General features: G+C 45.0%; 1 protein-coding gene across 1 annotated transcript in view; it reads left to right on the plus strand.

Annotated features, from left to right (window-relative positions):
* Nucleotides 1–27,509, plus strand: part of LOC139531483 (phospholipid phosphatase-related protein type 5-like) — a 90,808-nt gene that overhangs the window by 38,964 nt on the left and 24,335 nt on the right. Inside the window, exons 3-4 of the mRNA XM_071327974.1 lie at nt 16,046–16,296; nt 25,024–25,200. Coding sequence (XP_071184075.1) covers nt 16,046–16,296; nt 25,024–25,200 — 428 coding nt within the window. The remainder of the gene's footprint in view (nt 1–16,045; nt 16,297–25,023; nt 25,201–27,509) is intronic.

The raw sequence follows: 27,509 nt of genomic DNA on the forward strand, positions 1-27,509 counted from the left end.
AATCACCATAGACCCCACCAACCAGGGATTCTGTAAGTCTGAAGGTGATCGTGATGAATTTAGGAGGAGTGTTTACACTTCCTCCAGGCTGCAGGAGTGCTCCAGGGGAGATGTGGCATTGGATTTAAATGTGAGGTTGATTTCTTCTAGCCCACAAACTTGGACTTGGTAATGCAACTCTAAATAATTTTTTTTTTAAAGTCCTAGGGATTCCTTCAATGTGACTCAGCTCATATCAGAGACATGACAGGAGAATGACAGGTAAATAAAAAGGGAGAGTGGCACATTATTGTCAGGTGACTTGCTGTGTATAAATAATATGTATTTCCTGGCTCCAGGAAATGTATTCAAAGTGAATAAAACAGAGAGATAGGAAACCATAACTATACAACGGGACTGTCACATGGGCCTACAGTGTCATAGGGCTGTAACCTACTGTGATTACTGAGAAATTAGCTTTACATAAAGTAAATTACATGCTGATATGCGTATATTTACATAGGGTAACATGCTGATATTTACATAGGGTACCATTCTGAGATTTAGTCCTGCAGTTATGACTGTAATGTCGAACAGACATAATAATAATAATAAGTACTCCCCCCCCCCCCCCCACACACTTTAGTTGCAGAGATTCAGAGAGGGAGGAAGTCAATGGAGAGTGCTGCAAAGATAATTAGAAGAGGATATGCAGATATAGAGCCAGACATAACAGAGTTACTGAAGGAGGATGAGGATACAGATATAGACCCAGACATAACAGAGTTACTGAAGGAGGATACAGATATAGACCCAGACATAACAGAGTTACTGAAGGAGGATACAGATATAGACCCAGACATAACAGAGTTACTGAAGGAGGATACAGATATAGACCCAGACATAGCAGAGTTACTGAAGGATGATGAGGATACAGATATAGACCCAGACATAACAGAGATACTGAAGGATGATGAGGATACAGATATAGACCCAGACATAACAGAGTTACTGAAGGAGGATACAGATATAGACCCAGACATAACAGAGTTACTGAAGGAGGATACAGATATAGACCCAGACATATCAGAGTTACTGAAGGAGGATACAGATATAGACCCAGACATAGCAGAGTTACTGAAGGAGGATACAGATATAGACCCAGACATAGCAGAGTTACTGAAGGAGGATACAGATATAGACCCAGACATAACAGAGTTACTGAAGGAGGATACAGATATAGACCCAGACATAACAGAGTTACTGAAGGATGATGAGGATACAGATATAGACCCAGACATAACAGAGTTACTGAAGGAGGATACAGATATAGACCCAGACATAACAGAGTTACTGAAGGATGATGAGGATACAGATATAGACCCAGACATAACAGAGTTACTGAAGGAGGATACAGATATAGACCCAGACATAACAGAGTTACTGAAGGAGGATGAGGATACAGATATAGACCCAGACATAACAGAGTTACTGAAGGATGATGAGGATACAGATATAGACCCAGACATAACAGAGTTACTGAAGGAGGATACAGATATAGACCCAGACATGACAGAGTTACTGAAGGAATGAGGATACAGATATAGACCCAGACATAACAGAGTTACTGAAGGAGGATACAGATACAGACCCAGACATAACAGAGTTACTGAAGGAGGATACAGATATAGACCCAGACATAGCAGAGTTACTGAAGGAGGATACAGATATAGACCCAGACATAGCAGAGTTACTGAAGGAGGATACAGATATAGACCCAGACATAGCAGAGTTACTGAAGGAGGATCAACGAGATATAGACCCAGACATAACAGAGTTACTGAAGGAGGATACAGATATAGACCCAGACATAACAGAGTTACTGAAGGAGGATACAGATATAGACCCAGACATAACAGAGTTACTGAAGGAGGATACAGATATAGACCCAGACATAACAGCGTTACTGAAGGATGATGAGGATACAGATATAGACCCAGACATAGCAGAGTTACTGAAGGAGGATACAGATATAGACCCAGACATAACAGAGTTACTGAAGGATGATGAGGATACAGATATAGACCCAGACATAACAGAGTTACTGAAGGAGGATACAGATATAGACCCAGACATAACAGAGTTACTGAAGGAGGATGAGGATACAGATATAGACCCAGACATAACAGAGTTACTGAAGGATGATGAGGATACAGATATAGACCCAGACATAACAGAGTTACTGAAGGAGGATACAGATATAGACCCAGACATGACAGAGTTACTGAAGGGGGATACAGATATAGACCCAGACATAACAGAGTTACTGAAGGATGATGAGGATACAGATATAGACCCAGACATAACAGAGTTACTGAAGGGGGATGAGGATACAGATATAGACCCAGACATAACAGAGTTACTGAAGGATGATGAGGATACAGATATAGACCCAGACATAACAGAGTTACTGAAGGAGGATACAGATATAGACCCAGACATGACAGAGTTACTGAAGGAGGATGAGGATGTCATTATATCCTTCGATGGCACTTGGCACAAGAGAGGATTCACTTCCAACTACGGGATAGGTGTGTGCATTGGTGCTGGTACCAGCGACCCATAGAAAATGGTGAAGATCCACCCTGTCACAAAAACCTTGGAGGACATACGTTTTTTTGAATAGAGACGTTGCACAGAAAATGGTACCGGTATATCATAGGGTGTCAGATCATAACCTCCTGTAAAGAATATAGCATGGAAGTACCCAGAATGCAAATGTCCTTGATGCCCCAAAACTGCCTTCGTGTTGCAAAAGCAGCATGAGGGAGCAGCCAGCATGGCAATAGCCACGTTCAATGAGGGAGCAGCCAGCATGGCAGTAGCCACGTTCAATGAGGGAGCAGCCAGCATGGCAGTAGCCACGTTCATTGAGGGAGCAGCCAGCATGGCAGTAGCCACGTTCATTGAGGGAGCAGCCAGCATGGCAGTAGCCACGTTCACGGAGGGAGCAGCCAGCATGGCAGTAGCCACGTTCATTGAGGGAGCAGCCAGCATGGCAGTAGCCACGTTCATTGAGGGAGCAGCCAGCATGGCAGTAGCCACGTTCATTGAGGGAGCAGCCAGCATGGCAGTAGCCACGTTCATTGAGGGAGCAGCCAGCATGGCAGTAGCCACGTTCATTGAGGGAGCAGCCAGCATGGCAGTAGCCACGTTCATTGAGGGAGCAGCCAGCATGGCAGTAGCCACGTTCATTGAGGGAGCAGCCAGCATGGCAGTAGCCACGTTCATTGAGGGAGCAGCCAGCATGGCAGTAGCCACGTTCATTGAGGGAGCAGCCAGCATGGCAGTAGCCACGTTCAATGAGGGAGCAGCCAGCATGGCAGTAGCCACGTTCAATGAGGGAGCAGCCAGCATGGCAGTAGCCACGTGCAATGAGAGAGCCACTGCTATATCAAATGTGATGAAACAAATTTTGGCTTGACAGCACTTTTGGGTGACACACTGGAAGCAATATCAGAGAGGAGTTGTGTGAGAGCTGATGCTGCTTCAATGGAGTATATCAAGCGTAGGCGCAGGTCCCATGACACAGTCAAGAAAGTAAAGAGGGGCCTTACATATGGGGCAGGCATAGCTGATTAATGTTCTGCACATTTCACCAGCCATACAAAAAGCCTTTTGATCAAAGAGATGTGAAGATTTGCCCAAAAACTGCAGATTTGTCCTACAGACCAGTACTCAAAGCATATTCTCTATTGCTTGAAACAAATGTATTAACCGTGATGCTAATGTATTTGTAAAATGTATATTTGATGTTTATTTGTCAGTTTAGAAGTGATATATGAATAAGATATTAAATTAATGTGACAATTGTCATATTTATGGGAAAGTACATTATCGGCCATTTTCTCAAAATAAAATGTTCCCAGTTTGCCAATTCATTTTTCTCAGTCTTTTAAAACGACATACATTCACGTTATTCCACACACAGGAGGTTGGTGGCACCTTAATTAGGGAGGACGGGCTCGTGGTAACGACTGGAGCGGCGCCAGTGGAATTTCTGATGCCATTCCATTTGCTCCGTTCCTGACATCCTCCCGTCAGCAGCCTCCACTGACACACACATACATAATATATAGACTACTTTGGATAAAAGCATCTGCTTTAGTGGCATATATTTTATGCATTAAATCCTCTGTGTCTTGTCCCGAGCCACGGTGCAATGCATGCTGGTTAGCCATGTTGCAATGACTCTCTGACTTGTCCCTAGCCATGGCGCAATGCATGCTGGTTAGCCATGTTGCAATTCCTCTCTGACTTGTCCCGAGCCACGGCGCAATGCATGCTGGTTAGCCATGTTGCAATTCCCCTCTGACTTGTCCCGAGCCACGGCGCAATGCATGCTGGTTAGCCATGTTGCAATGCCTTTCTGACTTGTCCCGAGCCATGGTGCAATGCATGCTGGTTAGCCATGTTGCAATGACTCTCTGACTTGTCCCGAGCCATGGCGCAATACATGCTCGGTAGCCATGGTGCAATTCATGCAAAATAGGTCCATATGGACAGTGGCTCCTCATATAGAATCACATACTGTTACATGCCTTGAAGGGAACGAATGGACAGTACTGAGCCATGAAGGGAACGAATGGACAGTACTGAGCCTTGAAGGGAACGAATGGACAGTACTGAGCCTTGAAGGGAACGAATGGGCAGTACTGAGCCCTGAAGGGAACGAATGGGCAGTACTGAGCCCTGAAGGGAACGAATGGACAGTACTGAGCCTTGAAGGGAACGAATGGGCAGTACTGAACCCTGAAGGGAACGAATCGACAGTACTGAGCACTGAAGGGAACGAATGGACAGTACTGAGCCCTGAAGAGAACGGATGGAGAGTACTGAGCCCTGAAGGGAACGAATGGGCAGTACTGAGCCTTGAAGAGAGAGAATGGGCAGTACTGAGCCCTGAAGAGAACGGATGGAGAGTACTGAGCCCTGAAGGGAACGAATGGGCAGTACTGAGCCTTGAAGAGAGAGAATGGGCAGTACTGAGCCCTGAAGAGAGAGAATGGACAGTACTGAGCCCTGAAGGAAGTGGTACAGGACTGTATAAAGTCACCTCTTCTTTGCTCTCACCCTTAAGTGGTTATTTTAGATAAGACTACAGCTACAAAGGAGTATCACCCTGATCCTTGAGAGAATACATTATTTTCATGTCTCTGTCTCTCTCTCTCTCTCTAAAAATCACATAGGATGTTAAATGGATAACTTAGTATAACAGGATCACATTGTTTTAAGACTATGTTGATTTCACAGTTAGTTCTGCAGATCACCCTAGCAGACTGCAGTCGGTAGGGGGATCATTTCAACACAGGCCGAACACAGCTGCCTGCACCAGTACAGTACCTCTTCAACCCATTACAGGTTAACAAAGACAGAGGTACTATATCACAGAGACACAGCATCATTTTATACTCTTTTGTTCTATAATGATACGGCCCTATCTATCCTGGAACCTTCTGATTGGCTGCTCTTGTTCTATAATGATACGGTCCTAGCTATCCTGGAATCCTCTGATTGGCTGCTCTTGTTCTATAATGATACGGCCCTAGCTATCCTGGAACCTGATTGGTTGCCCTCTGATTCTGTTTATTTGATCATCTTTCCCTGATTTTCTTTATTCAGTTCATATTACTAGAGGCGAGAAACACAGGTGTGTGTTTGTGTGTGTTTGTGTTTGTGTGTGTGTGTGTGTGTGTTCTTGCTTGCTTGCATGCAATTATTTTCCCTTCAGAGCAGGAAAATACATCACAGGAAGGTAACGAGTCATCTCATCGATGTCTTTTATTTAGACTGAGTTTGCATAATGACTCACATGTCAATGCTCTGTGGGTAAAGATTACACTTAGAACATAACAACACGCTCGCTCTTAAAAGTACTTGCCTTTCTTCACGCTCTTATTGTGAAGGGATCAGCTAGATTTCAGGGCACCACTCTATGGTCTCGACATGGATGACTGTTAGAGACGCCATCCTGGAGAGCAGCCCTCTCTACGTGTCTCACAGGTCTGTCAAGGCTCAAAGCGGAGCGATGTTGTGAGCTTGTTGTAGACAAGTCAAGACATTCTGTACCACCAAAAAAAAAGGGAATACTTTGTCGAATTCAAATCAAATGTTATTGGTCACATGCACGTGTTTAGTAGATGTTATTGGTCACGTACACACGTTTAGTAGATGTTATTGGTCACATACACGTGTTTAGCAGATGGTATTGGTCACATGCACGTGTTTAACAGATGTTATTGGTCACGTACACACGTTTAGTAGATGTTATTGGTCACATACACGTGTTTAGCAGATGGTATTGGTCACATGCACGTGTTTAACAGATGTTATTGGTCACATGCACGTGTTTAACAGATGTTATTGGTCACATGCACGTGTTTAGCAGGTGTTATTGGTCACATGCACGTGTTTAGGAGGTGTTATTGGTCACATGCACGTGTTTAACAGATGTTATTGGTCACGTACACACGTTTAGTAGATGTTATTGGTCACATACACGTGTTTAGCAGATGGTATTGGTCACATGCACGTGTTTAACAGATGTTATTGGTCACATGCACGTGTTTAGCAGATGTTATTGGTCACATGCACGTGTTTAGCAGATGTTATTGGTCACATGCACGTGTTTAGCAGGTGTTATTGGTCACATGCACGTGTTTAACAGATGTTATTGGTCACATGCACGTGTTTAGCAGGTGTTATTGGTCACATGCACGTGTTTAACAGATGTTATTGGTCACATACACGTGTTTAGCAGATGTTATTGGTCACATGCACGTGTTTAGCAGATGGTATTGGTCACATGCACGTGTTTAACAGATGTTATTGGTCACATGCACGTGTTTAGCAGGTGTTATTGGTCACATGCACGTGTTTAGCAGGTGTTCTTGGTCACATGCACGTGTTTAGCAGATGTTATTGGTCACATGCACGTGTTTAGCAGATGTTATTGGTCACATGCACGTGTTTAGCAGGTGTTATTGGTCACATGCACGTGTTTAGCAGATGTTATTGGTCACATGCACGTGTTTAGCAGATGTTATTGGTCACATGCACGTGTTTAGGAGGTGTTATTGCGGGTTAACAAAGAAGCAGCTTCAGGATCATAATCTAAACTCAAGTCTAATAGAGTTTGAGAAATCCAACATATTATTTGTCAACGGTAGGCAGCCCTGGTCTTTAGAGCTGGTGCATGTTTTTATTACAGCCCAGCACCCAAAAAATTATCTTTCAACAGCATCTGAATAATTCCTTGTAAAAGTTAAAAGCTGTACCTTTCTGGTAAGAGATCTGTGTTGTACTTTATGTGTCCTCAACTTCATCCCTGTACCATCCTTACTGTACCTTAGCCTAACCTCTTCAAACCTGTACCATCCTCGGACAGTGTGTGTGCGTGAACGTGTGTGTGTGTGTGTGTGTGTGTGTGTGTGTGTGTGTGTGTGTGTGTGTGTGTGTGTGTGTGTGTGTGTGTGTGTGTGTGTGTGTGTGTGTGTGTGTGTGTGTGTGTGTCTGTGAGAGACATTTTGTGAGCCATTGAACCTGCAGCTTTGATCTACCACCAGAGCCTTTTCCTGTTTCCTGTTTCATGTTGCTGCAGTCTGATGCAGTGAAACCTCAGTTCCTTAGTCAGCTTCAACGTTATCAAGGCCATCCAGTCTCTACCCAACCAGTCTCTACCCAACCAGTCTCTACCCAACCAGTCTCTACCCAACCAGTCTCTACCCAACCAGTCTCTATCCATCCAGCCTCTACCCATCCAGGCTCTACCCATCCAGTCTCTACCCAACCAGCCTCTACCCATCCAGCCTCTACCCATCCAGCCTCTACCCATCCAGCCTCTACCCATCCAGCCTCTACCCATCCAGTCTCTACCCAACCAGTCTCTCTCTACCCATCCAGTCTCTCTCTACCCATCCAGTCTCTACCCATCCAGCCTCTACCCATCCAGCCTCTACCCATCCAGCCTCTACCATCCAGCCTCTACCCATCCAGCCTCTACCCATCCAGTCTCTACCCATCCAGTCTCTCTCTACCCAACCAGTCTCTCTCTACCCATCCAGTCTCTACCCAACCAGTCTCTCTCTACCCATCCAGTCTCTACCCATCCAGCCTCTACCCATCCAGTCTCTCTCTACCCATCAAGCCTCTACCCATCCAGTCTCTCTCTACCCATCAAGCCTCTACCCATCCAGTCTCTATCCATCCAGTCTTTACCCATCCATCCTCTACCCATCAGGTCTCTACCCATCCAGCCTTTACCCATCCAGTCTCTACCCATCCAGTCTCTACCCATCCAGCCTCTACCCATCCAGCCTCTACCCAACCAGTCTCTACCCATCCAGTCTCTACCCATCCAGTCTCTACCCATCCAGTCTCTACCCAACCAGTCTCTACCCAACCAGTCTCTACCCATCCAGTCTCTACCCATCCAGCCTCTACCCATCCAGCCTCTACCCAACCAGTCTCTACCCATCCAGTCTCTACCCATCCAGTCTCTACCCATCCAGTCTCTACCCATCCAGTCTCTACCCATCCAGTCTCTACCCATCCAGTCTCTATCTACCCAACCAGTCTCTCTCTACCCAACCAGTCTCTACCCATCCAGTCTCTACCCAACCAGTCTCTACCCATCCAGCCTCTACCCATCCAGCCTCTACCCAACCAGTCTCTACCCATCCAGCCTCTACCCATCCAGCCTCTACCCATCCAGTCTCTACCCAACCAGTCTCTACCCATCCAGCCTCTACCCATCCAGTCTCTCTCTACCCATCCAGTCTCTACCCAACCAGTCTCTCCCCATACAGCACCAGCCCACCACACATCACACCCAGTCTCCCCATACAGCACAAACCCACCACACATCACACATCACACCCAGTCTCCCCATACAGCACCAACCCACCACACACCACACCCAGATGGTAAGACATAGGATCAATTACACAAAAAATTAATTATCTTTGAAATGTTTGTTTTTTGATTGAATATCGAACAGTTTGATTAAATATATCTGCTTAATAAGAATACGATTTCCCCCGTCTACATTGCCAGCTAAGTAATTATTTAGCTCAACCCCATACATAGCCTTTCCACAGACAGGCGACCCGACCAGCGTATCTGTGCTGCTACTAAGTGGAACATTGCCAGGCTTCTGAAATCTACTGCCAAATACTTGTCTACTAATCTGAGTCGTGTCTGAGTCGTGTCTGAGTCGTGTCTGAGTCGTGTCTGAGTCGTGTCTGAGTCGTCTCTGAGTCGTCTCTGAGTCGTCTCTGAGTCGTGTCTGAGTCGTGTCTGAGTCGTGTCTGAGTCGTGTCTGAGTCTTGTCTGAGTCGTGTCTGAGTCGTGTCTGAGTCTTCTCTAGTGAGTCACTGTTGAAGTAATGCATCTGACAGAAGTAAAAATCAGTCCGTCAGCATCTACCCTCCTCTAATCTCATCCCATCTCTTGTCTCACCCTCTCCTCTCGTCTCATCCCATATCTTGTCTCACCCTCTCGTCTCATCTCATCTCATATCTTGTCTCACCCTCTCCTCTCGTCTCATCCCATCTCTTGTCTCACCCTCTCGTCTCATCTCATATCTTGTCTCACCCTCTCCTCTCGTCTCATATCTTGTCTCACCCTCTCGTCTCATCTCATATCTTGTCTCACCCTCTCCTCTCGTCTCATCCCATCTCTTGTCTCACCCCCTCCTCTCATCTCATCCTATCTCTTGTCTCACCCTTTCTGTCATCTCATCCCATCTTTTGTCTCACCCCCTCCTTTTGTCTCGTCTCATCCCATCTCTTGTCTCACCCCCTCCTCTCGTCTCACCCTCTCCTCTCGTCTCATCCCATCTCTTGTCTCACCCTCTCCTCTCATCTCACCCCATCTCTTGTCTCACCCTCTTCTCTCGTCTCATCCCATCTCTTGTCTCACCCCCTCCTCTCGTCTCACCCCATCTCTTGTCTCACCCTCTCCTCTCGTCTCATCCCATCTCTTGTCTCACCCCCTCCTCTCGTCTCACCCCCTCCTCTCGTCTCACCCTCTCCTCTCGTCTCATCCCATCTCTTGTCTCACCCCCTCCTCTCATCTCATCCCATCTCTCGTCTCGTCTCATCCCATCTCTTGTCTCACCCCCTCCTTTTGTCTCGTCTCATCCCTCGTTCCCTTTAATGAAGAATACAGAAGATGAGAAAGCAGTGACTAGAATGTAAAACAAGGAGACAGGGAGACAAAACAGAAAGCCACTCAACATTAATGAAGCCTTTTTTCTCTGCTCTTCCAGCTAAGTGGGCTTCAAAGCTGAACGTCGCATTAAGATGCAGAGACACAGAGAGTCCAACTAATACGAGAGCACCAGCCTCTGCCATATGGACACATTGATAGACCGTAATCCATTGGTGGCTAAAGAAATGAGCACATGGTACTCAGAAATAGCCTATGGGCCAATGCAGCAGTATGCCTATAACTTTTTAACTAAGTTATCAATCAACTGGGTTTGGCCTGAAGCTGTCTCTAGCAAACTCGCAACATTGTATCAACAAGCCTATTCCGGGTCCTCAGAGTTTCCCAGACCAGTGAACTCGGGACAGCTTTTTCCCATTATTTTATGACGTTTCCACTAGATAATATGGCATCGTCAAATGATGATGTTTTGCTCTTTCACACCGAGGCTTGGTGAGGCCGGGAGTGTGTTTTTCAAATACTGCGAGAAACTATTATCATTCGCAGATGGATGTTACAAAAACACTCTTCATTGTCTTAATGTGTGAGGGGAATAAAAATGACGACAAGCTCCATTTATTAGCGGTGGACGTGGAGAGTTAAAATCACTTTATTAGTGGTGGACGTGGAGAGTTAAAATCACTTTATTAGCGGTGGACATGGAGAGTTAAAATCACTTTATTAGCGGTGGACGTGGAGAGTTAAAATCACTTTATTAGTGGTGGACGTGGAGAGTTAAAATCACTTTATTAGTGGTGGACGTGGAGAGTTAAAATCACTTTATTAGCGGTGGACATGGAGAGTTAAAATCACTTTATTAGCGGTGGACGTGGAGAGTTAAAATCACTTTATTAGTGGTGGACGTGGAGAGTTAAAATCACTTTATTAGTGGTGGATGTGGAGAGTTTAATATCACTTTATTAGTGGTGGACTTGGAGAGTTAAATCACTTTATTAGTGGTGGACGTGGAGAGTTAAATCACTTTATTAGCGGTGGACGTGGAGAGTTAAAATCACTTTATTAGCGGTGGACGTGGAGAGTTAAAATCACTTTATTAGCGGTGGACGTGGAGAGTTAAAATCACTTTATTAGCGGTGGACGTGGAGAGTTAAAATCACTTTATTAGTGGTGGACGTGGAGAGTTAAAATCACTTTATTAGTGGTGGACGTGGAGAGTTAAAATCACTTTATTAGTGGTGGATGTGGAGAGTTTAATATCACTTTATTAGTGGTGGACGTGGAGAGTTAAAATCACTATTAGTGGTGGACGTGGAGAGTTAAAATGACTTTATTAGTGGTGGACGTGGAGAATTAAAATCCCTTATTTGGTCAATAGCTGGGGGCTGCCACACTGGGCGTCGTTGTTGTGGGAGGTTAAGTGTCTTGCTCAAGGGCACAACGTCATCTAGGATTTGATACCAGCAAGCCTCCGGTTGCCGGCTCACTTCCTGACATATTGTCTCTGTTTGTGTGTCTCTGTGTGTCTCTATGTGTTTCTGTGTGTGTCTCTGTGTGTGTCTGTGTGTTTCTATGTGTCTCTCTGTGTGTCTCTGTGTGTTTCTATGTGTCTCTCTGTGTGTCTCTGTGTGTGTGTGTGTGTGCATCTATGTGAGTGTTTGTTAATGAAGATTGAACGTGACACAGCTACAGGCTCTCCTCTGAGGAAAACAACATGTTGTTTATCTAACCACATAGAGACGGTCTCTGGTCTCTTTGTTGGTTTAGGAGCAACAGTCATGGACATTGTGTCTCCGCGTCTCTTGGCTCTATGACACATGTCCGTTGTGTGTGTGTGTGTGTGTGTGTGAGTGTATGTACAGTGGGGCAAAAAAGTATTTAGTCAGCTACCAATTGTGCATGTTCTCCCACTTAAAAAAATGAGAGGCCTGTAATTTTCATCATAGGTACACTTCAACTATGACAGACAAAATGAGAAAAAAAATTCCAGAAAATCACATTGTAGGATTTTTAATGAATTTATTTGCCAATTATGGTGGAAAATAAGTATTTGGTCAATAACAAAAGTTTATCTCAATACTTTGTTATATACCCTTTGTTGGCAATGACAGAGGTCAAACGTTTTCTGTAAGTCTTCACAAAGTTTTCACACACTGTTGCTGGTATTTTGGCCCATTCCTCCATGCAGATCTCCTCTAGAGCAGTGATGTTTTGGGGCTGTTGCTGGGCAACACGGACTTTCAACTCCCTCCAAAGATTTTCTATGGGGTTGAGAACTGGAGACTGGCTAGGCCACTCCAGGACTTTGAAATGCTTCTTACGAAGCCACTCCTTCGTTGCCCGGGCGGTGTGTTTGGGATCATTGTCATGCTGAAAGACCCAGCCACGTTTCATCTTCAATGCCCTTGCTGATGGAAGGAGGTTTTCACTCAAAATCTCACGATACATGGCCCCATTCATTCTTTCCTTTACACGGATCAGTCGTCCTGGTCCCTTTGCAGAAAAACAGCCCCAAAGCATGATGTTTCCACCCCCATGCTTCACAGTAGGTATGGTGTTCTTTGGATGCAACTCAGCATTCTTTGTCCTCCAAACACGACGAGTTTAGTTTTTACCAAAAAGTTATATTTTGGTTTCATCTGACCATATGACATTCTCCCAATCTTCTTCTGGATCATCCAAATGCTCTCTAGCAAACTTCAGACGGGCCTGGACATGTACTGGCTTAAGCAGGGGGACACGTCTGGCACTGCAGGATTTGAGTCCCTGGCGGCGTAGTGTGTTACTGATGGTAGGCTTTGTTACTTTGGTCCCAGCTCTCTGCAGGTCATTCACTAGGTCCCCCCGTGTGGTTCTGGGATTTTTGCTCACCGTTCTTGTGATCATTTTGACCCCACGGGGTGAGATCTTGCGTGGAGCCCCAGATCGAGGGAGATTATCAGTGGTCTTGTATGTCTTCCATTTCCTAATAATTACTCCCACAGTTGATTTCTTCAAACCAAGCTGCTTACCTATTGCAGATTCAGTCTTCCCAGCCTGGTGCAGGTCTACAATTTTGTTTCTGGTGTCCTTTGACAGCTCTTGGCCTTGGCCATAGTGGAGTTTGGAGTGTGACTGTTTGAGGTTGTGGACAGGTGTCTTTTATACTGATAACAAGTTCAAACAGGTGCCATTAATACAGGTAACGAGTGGAGGACAGAGGAGCCTCTTAGAGAAGAAGTTACAGGTCTGTGAGAGCCAGAAATCTTGCTTGTTTGTAGGTTACCAAATACTTATTTTCCACCATAATTTGCAAATAAATTCATTAAAAATCCTACAATGTGATTTTCTGGATTTTTTTCCCTCATTTTGTCTGTCATAGTTGAAGTGTACCTATGATGAAAATTACAGACCTCTCTCATCTTTTTAAGTGGGAGAACTTGCACAATTGGTGGCTGACTAAATACTTTTTTGCCCCACTGTATGTGCGTGCACACAGGTGTGCGTGCATGCTTGCATATGTGCGTGCATGTGTGTGCGTGTGTGCGTGCATGCTTTCGTATGTGTGTGTGTGTGTGTGTGTGTGCGTGTGGACGTGTTTAACTATTCTTGTGGGGACCAGAAGTCCCTACAAGAATAGTAAACGAACAAAAAGTTGACCAGCTGGGGACATTTTGTTAGTCCCCACAAGGTCAAATGCTATTTATAGGGGGTTTAGGGTTAAGGTTAGAATTAGTGTTAGGGTTAGAATTAAGTTAAATATTAAGGTTAGGAGCTAGGGTTAGTTGTAGGGTTAGGGTTAGGAGCTAGGGTTAGGTTTAGGTTAAGGATAAAGTTTAGGGTTAGGGTTAAGGTTAGGGTTAGGGTTAGGGTAAGAGTACGGGTTAGGGTTAGGGTTAGGGTCAGGGGTTAGGGAAAATAGGATTTTGAATGGGACTGAATTGTATGTCCCCACAAGGTTAGCTGTACAAGACTGTGTGTGTGTGTGTGTGTGTGTGTGTGTGTGTGTGTGTGTGTGTCCAGCTATGAGATGTCCTTTGAGGAAAGCGTTTCATTAAAGGATCTGTCTGTCCTGTATGTTTGAGCATCACACTGCTTTATGCAGGAACAGAGCTGTCATGAGGAGAATGACATTAAGCTGATGTTTGGCAGACAGGGTTGTTTGTGGCATGAAGGGAATTGGGGTCTAACCAGTGTCTATCTCCCCTCTATCCAGGGGTCTAACCAGTGTCTGTCTCCCCCTCTATCCAGGGGTCTAACCAGTGTCTATCTTCCCCCTCTATCCAGGGGTCTAACCAGTGTCTGTCTCCCCCTCTATCCAGGGGTCTAACCAGTGTCTATCTCCCCCTCTATCCAGGGGTCTAACCAGTGTCTATCTCCTCCTCTATCCAGGGGTCTAACCAGTGTCTGTCTCCCCCTATATCCAGGGGTCTAACCAGTGTCTATCTCCCCTCTATCCAGGGGTCTAACCAGTGTCTGTCTCCCCTCTATCCAGGGGTCTAACCAGTGTCTATCTCCCCCTCTATCCAGGGGTCTAACCAGTGTCTATCTCCCCCTCTATCCAGGGGTCTAACCAGTGTCTGTCTCCCCCTCTATCCAGGGGTCTAACCAGTGTCTGTCTCCCCCTCTATCCAGGGGTCTAACCAGTGTCTATCTCCCCCTCTATCCAGGGGTCTAACCAATGTCTGTCTCCCCCTCTATCCAGGGGTCTAACCAGTGTCTGTCTCCCCCTCTATCCAGGGGTCTAACCAGTGTCTATCTCCCCCTCTATCCAGGGGTCTAACCAATGTCTGTCTCCCCCTCTATCCAGGGGTCTAACCAGTGTCTGTCTCCCCCTCTATCCAGGGGTCTAACCAGTGTCTGTCTCCCCCTCTATCCAGGGGTCTAACCAGTGTCTGTCTCCCCCTCTATCCAGGGGTCTAACCAGTGTCTATCTCCCCCTCTATCCAGGGGTCTAACCAGTGCCTGTCTCCCCCTCTATCCAGGGGTCTAACCAGTGTCTGCCTCCCCCTCTATCCAGGGGTCTAACCAGTGTCTGTCTCCCCTCTATCCAGGGGTCTAACCAGTGTCTGTCTCCCCCCTCTATCCAGGGGTCTAACCAGTGTCTGTCTCCCCCTCTATCCAGGGGTCTAACCAGTGTCTGTCTCCCCCTCTATCCAGGGGTCTAACCAGTGTCTGTCTCCCCCTCTATCCAGGGGTCTAACCAGTGTCTATCTCCCCCTCTATCCAGGGGTCTAACCAGTGTCTATCTCCCCCTTTATCCAGGGGTCTAACCAGTGTCTGTCTCCCCCTCTATCCAGGGGTCTAACCAGTGTCTATCTCCCCCTCTATCCAGGGGTCTAACCAGTGTCTGTCTCCCCCTCTATCCAGGGGTCTAACCAGTGTCTATCTCCCCCTCTATCCAGGGGTCTAACCAGTGTCTATCTCCCCCTCTATCCAGGGGTCTAACCAGTGTCTGTCTCCCCCTCTATCCATGGGTCTAACCAGTGTCTGTCTCCCCCTCTATCCAGGGGTCTAACCAGTGTCTGTCTCCCCTCTATCCAGGGGTCTAACCAGTGTCTATCTCCCCCTCTATCCAGGGGTCTAACCAGTGTCTGTCTCCCCCTCTATCCAGGGGTCTAACCAGTGTCTATCTCCCCCTCTATCCAGGGGTCTAACCAGTGTCTATCTCCCCCTCTATCCAGGGGTCTAACCAGTGTCTGTCTCCCCCTCTATCCAGGGGTCTAACCAGTGTCTGTCTCCCCCTCTATCCAGGGGTCTAACCAGTGTCTGTCTCCCCCTCTATCCAGGGGTCTAACCAGTGTCTCTCTCCCCCTCTATCCATGGGTCTAACCAGTGTCTATCTTCCCCCTCTATCCAGGCGTCTACACGTTCGGCCTGTTCACCGTGGACATCTTTGTGAACGCCGGCCAGGTGGTGACGGGGAATCTGGCCCCCCACTTCCTGACGTTGTGTAAGCCCAACTACACAGCCCTGGGCTGCCAGCACGCCCTGATCTACATCAGCCAACAGGAGGCCTGCACCGGGAACCAGGAGGATATCCTGCGCGCACGCAAAACCTTCCCCTCCAAAGAGGCTGCTCTCAGTGTCTATGCAGCCTTCTATCTTGCGGTGAGTAGGAACTAAAGATTAGTAGGAACCAAAGATACAAGTTGAATAGTTGAGTCGGCTGTGTTACAACTACTAACTAACGGAATGAAATAACTGGAGTAAGTGTTTCCATATTGATGATATGTGCAGAAAAGTAGGATTTCTGACATTACAGACATCCCTGGGAAATCTTAGGACATTCTATGAGGAACGGCCTTTTTAACAGTCCTTGAAGACTTAGTAAGTAGGCCTATTAGATGCCGGTCTAAAATGTGCTGCTATTCAGCTGCTTCTTTGATGGCTATGACGAGATGTGGAGAACGCTGCTAAATATATCCTGTTAGTGTGTAAACCCCCTATAAGCCGATCATCAATTCCTGTCAGATTGGGCTTAATAACTCTCGTGTCTGGAAATCTTGTTTTCGTTTTTGGACGCTGGATTCGAGTGGAAGAGTGTTCTGGTGGTGAGATACAATTGTGTTGAAGATTTCACGTTTCATATTTAACTTTGTAGAATCGAATTTCTTCCACGACGCCCGCAGAATGCAGATGTCTTTTCTCTGTATTGTTTAGGACTGGTGCTTCGGTTGTTGTCGTGCAAAAGACTGTCGGTCTCACGGTAACTGACCATTTAATTGACCATTTAATTGACCATTTAATTGACCATTTAATTGACCATTTAATTGACCCATTTAATTGACCATTTAATGAACATAAACATGTTTAGCATCTCCAGGCCTACACGCCACGTAAAAGGCGCTGAGTGCATACATCTACTCTACACACACACACACACACACACACACACACACACACACACACACACACACACACACACACACACACACACAGACACACACACACACAAACACACATGTGTTTCCATCAAACTGACTTTTTGTGGATAAAGTCTGCACGTGATGACATAGTGCACATAAACATGACTTTTACCGTTAAATTCCCACGTACTGAATGAACAAATAATAACGTTTTAAATGGGTTTCCATCACATTTTTTTAAATCTACTGATGGTTTTGAAACAAAAACTGTTGAGTTATATAACGAATGTGCCTACAGCCTTGGCACAGATGCTCTACAGTGCAGGTAGCCTACCTACATTATGAGAGTATTATGGATAAGAGCCATATTATTTGTTTTTGTTAAAATGGCACCCAAAAATCCATCGTCATGTCACCAGAAAAAGACCCTCGATATTTATTGGAAAGGAGCATCAAGCTCATCACCGTGACCTTTCACCCCCCTGTGACGTTCATCATAACTTCATCTGTAAACTAATGCTTTCCCGAGTCGCAGTGGGAGGACCACACAACATAGTATTGCGTGACTCCAAGTTTACTTCCATATGATGTTTTATTCACAGGAGGTTGATGACACATTCATTGGGGAGAAGGGGCTTGTGGTAATGTCTGGAGTTGGATCAGCGGACTGGTATCATATACATTAATGATTTCTCTGTGTTTGATGCCGTTCCATTGGCTCCGTTCCAGTATGATGAGCCGTTTTGCCCTCAGCAGCCTCCACTGTGTTAATTATATCAATATTTGCGCATCAAGGCATTTCCACTGCCATTTCTCGCATAATTCATTTTACAGACATAAAAAGATCCCGCCATGTCGAACGAACAAATTCTCTGTCAGAATTTATAAAATTGTACCCGCATTTCGTGTTTCCATCATCCCAGTTATGACTTTTTTTTCATGCGTCAGGTAATTCATCTGCATGAAAATGTTTGATGTAAATGTGGTTTGTATAATGTTTCGTTTGTTTTAGCACAGAATAATTATTTTCCTCTTTAACTGTGCATTTTCGGCAGGTTCTTACTTTCGCCACTAGAGGGTGTTGAACCGATTTCTTTGGGTCTGTACTTCCAACGTTGTTGACAGTTTTTTTTTGTTTGCTTGCCAGTTAACGAGCAGTTGTCAGCTGTTAGCGGCCAATGGATAGCAGTTGTCAGCTGTTAGCGGCCAATGGATAGCAGTTGTCAGCTGTTAGCGGCCAATGGATAGCAGTTGTCAGCTGTTAGCGGCCAATGAATAGCAGTTGTCAGCTGTTAGCGGCCAATGGATAGCAGTTGTCAGCTGTTAGCGGCCAATGGATAGCAGTTGTCAGCTGTTAGCGGCCAATGGATAGCAGTTGTCAGGTGTTAGCGGCCAATGGATAGCAGTTGTCAGCTGTTAGCGGCCAATGGATAGCAGTTGTCAGCTGTTAGCGGCCAATGGATAGCAGTTGTCAGCTGTTAGCGGCCAATGGATAGCAGTTTCTTACTGGCGATAAAAACGGACGATTGCCATCATTTTGTCGAGTCATGACTGAATTATTTAATGTAACAAATGAAACATTAAACCTTGTCAACAAGTCATGGCAATTCATGGTAACCTCGTAAATAATTCATTTACACCGGGTGTTTATTTGAAACAGGTGTTTATTTTCCTGAAATGTGTGCAGTTGACCAGCTATTAAAAGGGACAGGCGGCTATTTGAGACTCAGCGTTTAATTAAGCGTTTTATGGTAACGCTGAAAAGGAAATTCTCCACTGACTCATAGCAGACTAAGCCTGTTACTTTACATAAAGAGGATTTCTGCTGATTCACCCTACTCACTGTAGAAAGCCTGCTAGTTGAAGGATTTGAGCGTGAGACAGTATTAAGCAGAGGGAAAATAATATTAGCAGACTGCTGTCTGAAACCTTATTCACAATATAGTGCACTTCTTTTGACCAGGGCACTCTGGGTAATGCACTTCTTTTGACCAGGGCACTATGGGTAATGCACTTCTTTTGACCAGGGCACTATGGGTAATGCACTTCTTTTGACCAGGGCACTCTGGGTAATGCACTTCTTTTGACCAGGGCACTATGGGTAATGCACTTCTTTTGACCAGGGCACTATGGGTAATGCACTTCTTTTGACCAGGGCATTCTGGGTAATGCACTTCTTTTGACCAGGGCACTCTGGGTAGTGCACTACTTTTGACCAGGGCACTCTGGGTAATGCACTACTTTTGACCAGGGCATTATGGGTAGTGTACTACTTTTGACTAGGGCATTATGGGTAGTGTACTACTTTTGACCAGGGCACTCTGGGTAGTGCACTACTTTTGACCAGGGCACTATGTTGCACTTCTTTTGACCAGGGCACTCTGGGTAATGCACTACTTTTGACCAGGGCACTATGGGTAGTAAACTACTTTTGACCAGGGCACTCTGGGTAGTAAACTACTTTTGACCAGGGCACTCTGGGTAGTAAACTACTTTTGACCAGGGCACTCTGGGTAGTGCACTACTTTTGACCAGGGCACTATGTTGCACTTCTTTTGACCAGGGCACTCTGGGTAATGCACTACTTTCGACCAGGGCATTATGGGTAGTGTACTACTTTTGACCAGGGCATTATGGGTAGTAAACTACTTTTGACCAGGGCACTATGGGTAGTAAACTACTTTTGACCAGGGCACTCTGGGTAATGCACTACTTTGACCAGTGCATTATGGGTAGTAAACTACTTTTGACCAGTGCACTCTGGGTAATGCACTACTTTTGACCACGGCACTATGGGTAGTAAACTACTTTTGACCAGGGCACTCTGGGTAATGCACTACTTTGACCATTGCATTGTGGGTAGTAAACTACTTTTGACTAGGGCACTCTGGGTAATGCACTACTTTGACCATTGCATTGTGGGTAGTAAACTACTTTTGACTAGGGCACTCTGCAGGAAATAAGGTGCATTTGGACGCGGCCTAGATCTGGATTTTGGACGCAGGCCTTACATGGAACATGGTTAATATATCCAACATCACAACAGATCATGACAAACGTATTGATGATAAACATTGTGCGTGAACATACACACAATACATACTGTATAGCCTACTGGTATGCGTGTTTGATTCTTAGAAATGTAATATTCAACATTCGTTTTGAATGAATCATCCTCAAGACAAGAGTTTGGAACCATAAACTCAGTTCTCTGAAAACGAATTAGACAGCGTGTCGTCATGTGTGGCTTCACATGTCATTACATATCCCTATAACACAATCAGCTCATTAAAAACACTTTATTAATTCATCTTTCACTCGACCGTCTGGTTAAAAACATGCTGCCGTTTTGTGATTATAAATAGGATACACAGCTTCTGAGGGCCGAAATCCAAAATGGATTCAGAACAGTCTAGTTTGGTGTCACTTCAGTTGATTGTCTCTTCTGGACATGCCAGTTCGTCAGCGGTGGAAAAACAACTTCATTTTCATACTTGAGTAAAAGTAAAGATATCTTAAAAGAAAATGATTCAAGTAAAAGTGAAAGTAAAAAAAAATACTACTTGTACTTAAAACTACATGTACTTAAGTATCAAAAGTATAAATCATTTAACAGTTCTTATATTAAGCAAACCAGAGAACACAATGTTCTTGTTTTTTTTTATATCTATGGATAGCTAGGGGCCACAATTCAACACTCAGACATAATTTACAAACGAAGCATTTGTGTTTAGTGAGTCTGACAGATCAGAGGCAGTAGAGATGACCAGGGATGTTCTCTTGATAAGTGGGTGAATTATACACTTTTCCTGTCCTGCTAAGCATTCAAAATGTACAGAGTACTTTTGGGTGTCAGGGAAAATGTAAGGAGTAAAAAGTTCATAATTTTCTTTAGAAATGTAGTGAAGTAAAAGTTGTCCAATATATAAATAGTAAAATAAAGTACAGATACCCTCCAAAAACGACTTAAGTAGTACTTAAAAGTTGTTTCACTTCAGTACTTTACACCCCTGCAGGTCGTTTGGGGGATACTCTGCCCTGCATCTTAATCTTATTCATTATAATTTTAAACGGAAAACTGATCCCAGATCATCACTCATACACTGTGTGAATATGAACCCTGTTCAGAGTACCACAGACTGATGGCAGTGTGTTTCTGAAGGATTCCTAACGTCCCTAGAGCCTACAGCTACGGGGGATTACACTTCACAGATCTAACTCTGTCAGAAGTCTTTATCTGTGAAGTGTTAGATCATCTTAACCTCTCTAGGCTAGATGGGATGCTACCGTTCCACCTGACCAACATCCAGTGAAAGTGCAGGGCGCCAAATTCAAACTACAGAATTGTACATATTTAACATTCTTGAAAATACACATGCAATATGTCAAATTAAAGCTTAAGTTCTTGTTAATCCGGTGTCAGATTTCAAAAAGGCTTTATGGCGAAAACAAACCATGCGATTGTCTGAGGACAGCACCCCATCAAACAAACACAGACAATCATATTTCATCCCGCCAGGCGTGACACAAAACTCAGAAATAACGATATAATTCATGCCTTACCTTTGAAGAGCTTCTTCTGTTGGCACTCCAATATGTCCCATAAACATCACAAATGGTCCTTTTGTTCGATTAATTCCGTCGTTATATCTCCATAATATCAATTTATTTGGCGAGTTTGATCCAGAAAAACACCGGTTCCAACTCGCGCAACATGACTACAAAATATCTAATAAGTTACCTGTAATCTTTGCCCAAACATTTCAAACAACGTACCTAATACAACTTTAGGTATTTTTTTATGTAAATAATCGATAAAATTTAAGACGGGGTAAACTGCGTTCAATACCGGACGAAAACAAAGTGGAGCGAGCTTTCAGGTCGTGCGCTCCAACCACAACAGAACACTAGACTCGACCCTCGTTCTGAACAACCCTACTTCTTCATTACACAAAGGAAAAACATCAACCAATTTCTAAAGACTGTTGACATCCAGTGGAAGCGATATGACCTGCAAGCAAGTGCCTTAGAAATCTAGATCCACATAAACAACCCATTGAAAAGAGAGTGACCTCAAAAAAATATTTGCCTGGATGGTTTGTCTTTGGGGTTTTCCCTGCCAAATAAGTTCTGTTATACTCACAGACATCATTCAAACAGTTTTAGAAACTTCTGAGTGTTTTCTATCCACATCTACTAATAATATGCATATCCTAGCTTCTGGACCTGAGTAGCAGGCAGTTTACTTTGGACACACTTTTCATCCGGACGTGAAAACCGCCACCTAGCCTAGAGAGGTTTTTAAGTCATCATTCTCTGACTGGTTCGAGTGTCTGATTGATTGCCAAAAGGGATCTTTTTTTTGTAGACTCTTCTTCCCCCCCTTGATCCACATAGTAGATTGGGCCTTAGCAGGGCCATTGTTTTGTAGCGGTTAGTGGTATTAGTATGCTATGTTAAAGAAGATTGTTTTGTAGCGGTTAACGGTATTAGTATGCTATGTTAAAGAAGATTGTTTTGTAGCGGTTAACGGTATTAGCATGCTATGTTAAAGAAGATTGTTTTGTAGCGGTTAGCGGTATTAGCATGCTATGTTTAAGAAGATTGTTTTGTAGCTGGTAGCGGTATTAGCATGCTATGTTAAAGAAGATTGTTTTGTAGCAGTTAGCAGTATTAGCATGCTATGTTAAAGAAGATTGTTTTGTAGCGGTTAGCGGTATTAGCATGCTATGTTAAAGAAGATTGTTTTGTAGCGGTTAGCGGTATTAGCATGCTATGTTAAAGAAGATTGTTTTGTAGCGGTTAACGGTATTAGCATGCTATGTTAAAGAAGATTGTTTTGTAGCGGTTAACGGTATTAGCATGCTATGTTAAAGAAGATTGTTTTGTAGCGGTTAGCGGTATTAGCATGCTATGTTTAAGAAGATTGTTTTGTAGCTGGTAGCGGTATTAGCATGCTATGTTAAAGAAGATTGTTTTGTAGCAGTTAGCAGTATTAGCATGCTATGTTAAAGAAGATTGTTTTGTAGCGGTTAGCGGTATTAGCATGCTATGTTAAAGAAGATTGTTTTGTAGCGGTTAGCGGTATTAGCATGCTATGTTAAAGAAGATTGTTTTGTAGCGGTTAACGGTATTAGCATGCTATGTTAAAGAAGATTGTTTTGTAGCGGTTAACGGTATTAGCATGCTATGTTAAAGAAGATTGTTTTGTAGCGGTTAGCGGTATTAGCATGCTATGTTTAAGAAGATTGTTTTGTAGCTGGTAGCGGTATTAGCATGCTATGTTAAAGAAGATTGTTTTGTAGCGGTTAGCGGTATTAGCATGCTATGTTAAAGAAGATTGTTTTGTAGCGGTTAGCGGTATTAGCATGCTATGTTAAAGAATATTGTTTTGTAGCGGTTAGAGGTATTAGCATACTACTGTAAAGCGCATTGTTTGTTAGTGGTTAGCTGGCTCATGTAAAGCACATTGCTTGTTACCAGTTAGCAAGCTATTTTAAAGCACATTGTTTATTAGCAGTAAGTGCCAGTTAGTTTGCTACAGTCAAACACATAGTTGTTTAGTGGTTAGCAAGCTACTGTAAAGCTTGGTGTATGCTAGTACAAAACTACTGTAAAACAACACATTTCACTGCACCTGTATCCAGTGTCTGTGACAACACATCTTTTTTTAAATTAAGCAGCACTTTGGAGATTGGGGGTTATTCCTGTTATACCCTCATTGTCTACAGCATTATCACAGGCTGTTGGTAACATTATCACAGGCTGTTGGTAGCATTATCACAGGCTGGTGATATCATTATCACAGGCTGTTGATAACATTATCCCAGGCTGTTGGTAGCATTATCACAGGCTGTTGGTAGCATTATCACAGGCTGTTGATAGCATTATCCCAGGCTGGTGATATCATTATCACAGGCTGTTGATAACATTATCCCAGGCTGTTGGTAGCATTATCACAGGCTGTTGGTAGCATTATCACAGGCTGTTGATAGCATTATCCCAGGCTGGTGCTAGCATTATCACAGAATGCTGGTAACATTATCACAGACTGCTGGTAACATTACCACAGGCTGGTGCTAGCATTATCCCAGACTGGTGCTAGCATTATCACAGACTGTTGGTGACATTATCCCAGGCTAGTGCTAGCATTATCACATATTATTGGTGCCATTATCCCAGGTTTATGCTAGCATTATCACATGATGTTGGTAACATTATCCCAGGCTGGTGCTAGCATTATCACAGGCTGCTGGAAACATTATCACAGACTGCTGGTCACATTATCCCAGGCTGGTGCTAGCATTATCACAGGCTGCTGGAAACATTATCACAGACTGCTGGTCACATTATCCCAGGCTGGTGCTAGCATTATCACAGGCTGCTGGAAACATTATCACAGACTGCTGGTCACATTATCACAGGCTGGTGCTAGCATTATCACAGGCTGCTGGAAACATTATCACAGACTGCTGGTAACATTATCACAGGCTGGTGCTAGCATTATCCCAGGCTGCTGCTAGCATTATCAAATGCTTGGCTCGTGGACCTTTTTCAGAATCTGAATGAGACAATCATTGTATGCTGTACAGTAGAGCTGACCTCGTTTCTCAAGTGTTCCCATTGAAAGTCAGTCCACTCTTTGATGGTATGGACAAACTAATAGAGGTAATTAAATGAAACCACACAACGTGGTATAACCTCTCAGCACAGATATGACCATATTGACCTCTATACAGGATGGGTTTATATCCAGCCAGTCAGTAAAGGGATGTGAGGAGATAACCAGCATGTTCATTGTTGATTTCTGTAGATTTCTTCTCACTAATTTAATAAAAGAGATCCACAGGGATGTGAGGAGATAACAGCATATTCATTGTTGATTTCTGTAGATTTCTTCTCACTAATTTAATAAAAGAGGTCCACAGGGATGTGAGGAGATAACAGCATGTTCATTACTATCTTCTAGAGTTACATCACATGTACAGTGGAAGTCAAAGGAACGCGGCTAGCCAAGCCTGTGCTGTCCCTGGGTCTGATGTATCTGGCTTTCCTCGCGGGACTCAACAGAGTGGCTGAGTACCGGAACCACTGGTCTGACGTCATCGCTGGATTCATCATAGGAGTGGCCATCGCCACTTTCCTGGTAAGAACCTGTCCTGCAGCAGCATCACAATCCTCACAATGTACTGTGTGCGTATTTGGACAGCCTCGTTCACCAACTCCTTGGTGATTCTGACGCTGTCGTAACTTTGGACACCGTACCACTTTTGTTGTAGAACCCGGATCAGCATCACTATGGGTTGTGTACAAAATGGCAGCCTAATCCCTGGTAGTGGTCCATCAGGGGGGTCCCTCAAGGCTCGGTCCTAGGGCCACTATTGTCTTGTATCTACATGCTGCCACTGGGAAACATAATGAGGAAACACGGACTGAGCTTTAACTTTAAATGCTGTTGACACTCAGCTGTATGTCATTCACAAACAATGGCACTGCGCTCCTGGTCAGCTGCCTGCAGGACATCCTATGAGGTTTCCTGCAGTTAAACTGCAAAAGACACAGGTCACACTGATTGGCACTGGCTCCATCAGTAACAACAACAGCAGTGGCAGCCTTAATACTGATGGTGTCAAGGTCCTCCCCTTCAGGGAGGTTCAGCTAGAGACTCAATACTGATGGTGTCAAGGTCCTCCCCTCCAGGGAGGTTCAGCTAGAGACTCAATACTGATGGTGTCAAGGTCCTCCCCTCCAGGGAGGTTCAGCTAGAGACTCAATACTGATGGTGTCAAGGTCCTCCCCTCCAGGGAGGTTCAGCTAGAGACTCAATACTGATGGTGTCAAGGTCCTCCCCTCCAGGGAGGTTCAGCTAGAGACTCAATACTGATGGTGTCAAGGTCCTCCCCTCCAGGGATGTTCAGCTAGAGACTCAATACTGATGGTGTCAAGGTCCTCCCCTCCAGGGAGGTTCAGCTAGAGACTCAATACTGATGGTGTCAAGGTCCTCCCCTCCAGGGAGGTTCAGCTAGAGACTCAATACTGATGGTGTCAAGGTCCTCCCCTCCAGGAAGGTTCAGCTAGAGACTCAATACTGATGGTGTCAAGGTCCTCCCCTCCAGGGAGGTTCAGCTAGAGACTCAATACTGATGGTGTCAAGGTCCTCCCCTCCAGGGAGGTTCAGCTAGAGACTCAATACTGATGGTGTCAAGGTCCTCCCCTCCAGGGAGGTTCAGCTAGAGACTCAATACTGATGGTGTCAAGGTCCTCCCCTCCAGGGAGGTTCAGCTAGAGACTCAATACTGATGGTGTCAAGGTCCTCCCCTCCAGGGAGGTTCAGCTAGAGACTCAATACTGATGGTGTCAAGGTCCTCCCCTCCAGGGAGGTTCAGCTAGAGACTCAATACTGATGGTGTCAAGGTCCTCCCCTCCAGGGAGGTTCAGCTAGAGACTCAATACTGATGGTGTCAAGGTCCTCCCCTCCAGGGAGGTTCAGCTAGAGACTCAATACTGATGGTGTCAAGGTCCTCCCCTCCAGGGAGGTTCAGCTAGAGACTCAATACTGATGGTGTCAAGGTCCTCCCCTCCAGGGAGGTTCAGCTAGAGACTCAATACTGATGGTGTCAAGGTCCTCCCCTCCAGGGAGGTTCAGCTAGAGACTCAATACTGATGGTGTCAAGGTCCTCCCCTCCAGGGAGGTTCAGCTAGAGACTCAATACTGATGGTGTCAAGGTCCTCCCCTCCAGGGAGGTTCAGCTAGAGACTCAATACTGATGGTGTCAAGGTCCTCCCCTCCAGGGAGGTTCAGCTAGAGACTCAATACTGATGGTGTCAAGGTCCTCCCCTCCAGGGAGGTTCAGCTAGAGACTCAATACTGATGGTGTCAAGGTCTTCCCCTCCAGGGAGGTTCAGCTAGAGACTCAATACTGATGGTGTCAAGGTCCTCCCCTCCAGGGAGGTTCAGCTAGAGACTCAATACTGATGGTGTCAAGGTCCTCCCCTCCAGGGATGTTCAGCAGCTAGAGGCTTAATACTGATGGTGTCAAGGTCCTCCCCTCCAGGGAGGTTCCAGCTAGAGACTCAATACTGATGGTGTCAAGGTCTTCCCCTCCAGGGAGGTTCAGCTAGAGACTCAATACTGATGGTGTCAAGGTCCTCCCCTCCAGGGAGGTTCTCAACATGGATAGAACATTTGACAGTCAACTCTCGTTTGAGGCCCACATCAAAAGTGTGATCAAAGTTGTATTTTTCCATCTATGGAACATTGCCAGGTTACAACCTATGCTGTCACAGCCTGCAGCTGAGCCACTCATCCTCGCCTTTACACCATGCCGTCTGGACTATTGTAATGCCTTGTTAGTTGGCACAAGAAGCCTAAGAGGGCTACAATATGTCCAGAACTGTGCTGCACTTGTCCTCAACCACACCTCCCCCTGTGAGCACATCCCTCCAGTGCTGTTC

This window comes from Salvelinus alpinus, chromosome 10 (assembly GCF_045679555.1).
Source record: "Salvelinus alpinus chromosome 10, SLU_Salpinus.1, whole genome shotgun sequence".
In the NCBI taxonomy this organism is placed as follows: Eukaryota; Metazoa; Chordata; class Actinopteri; order Salmoniformes; family Salmonidae; genus Salvelinus; species Salvelinus alpinus.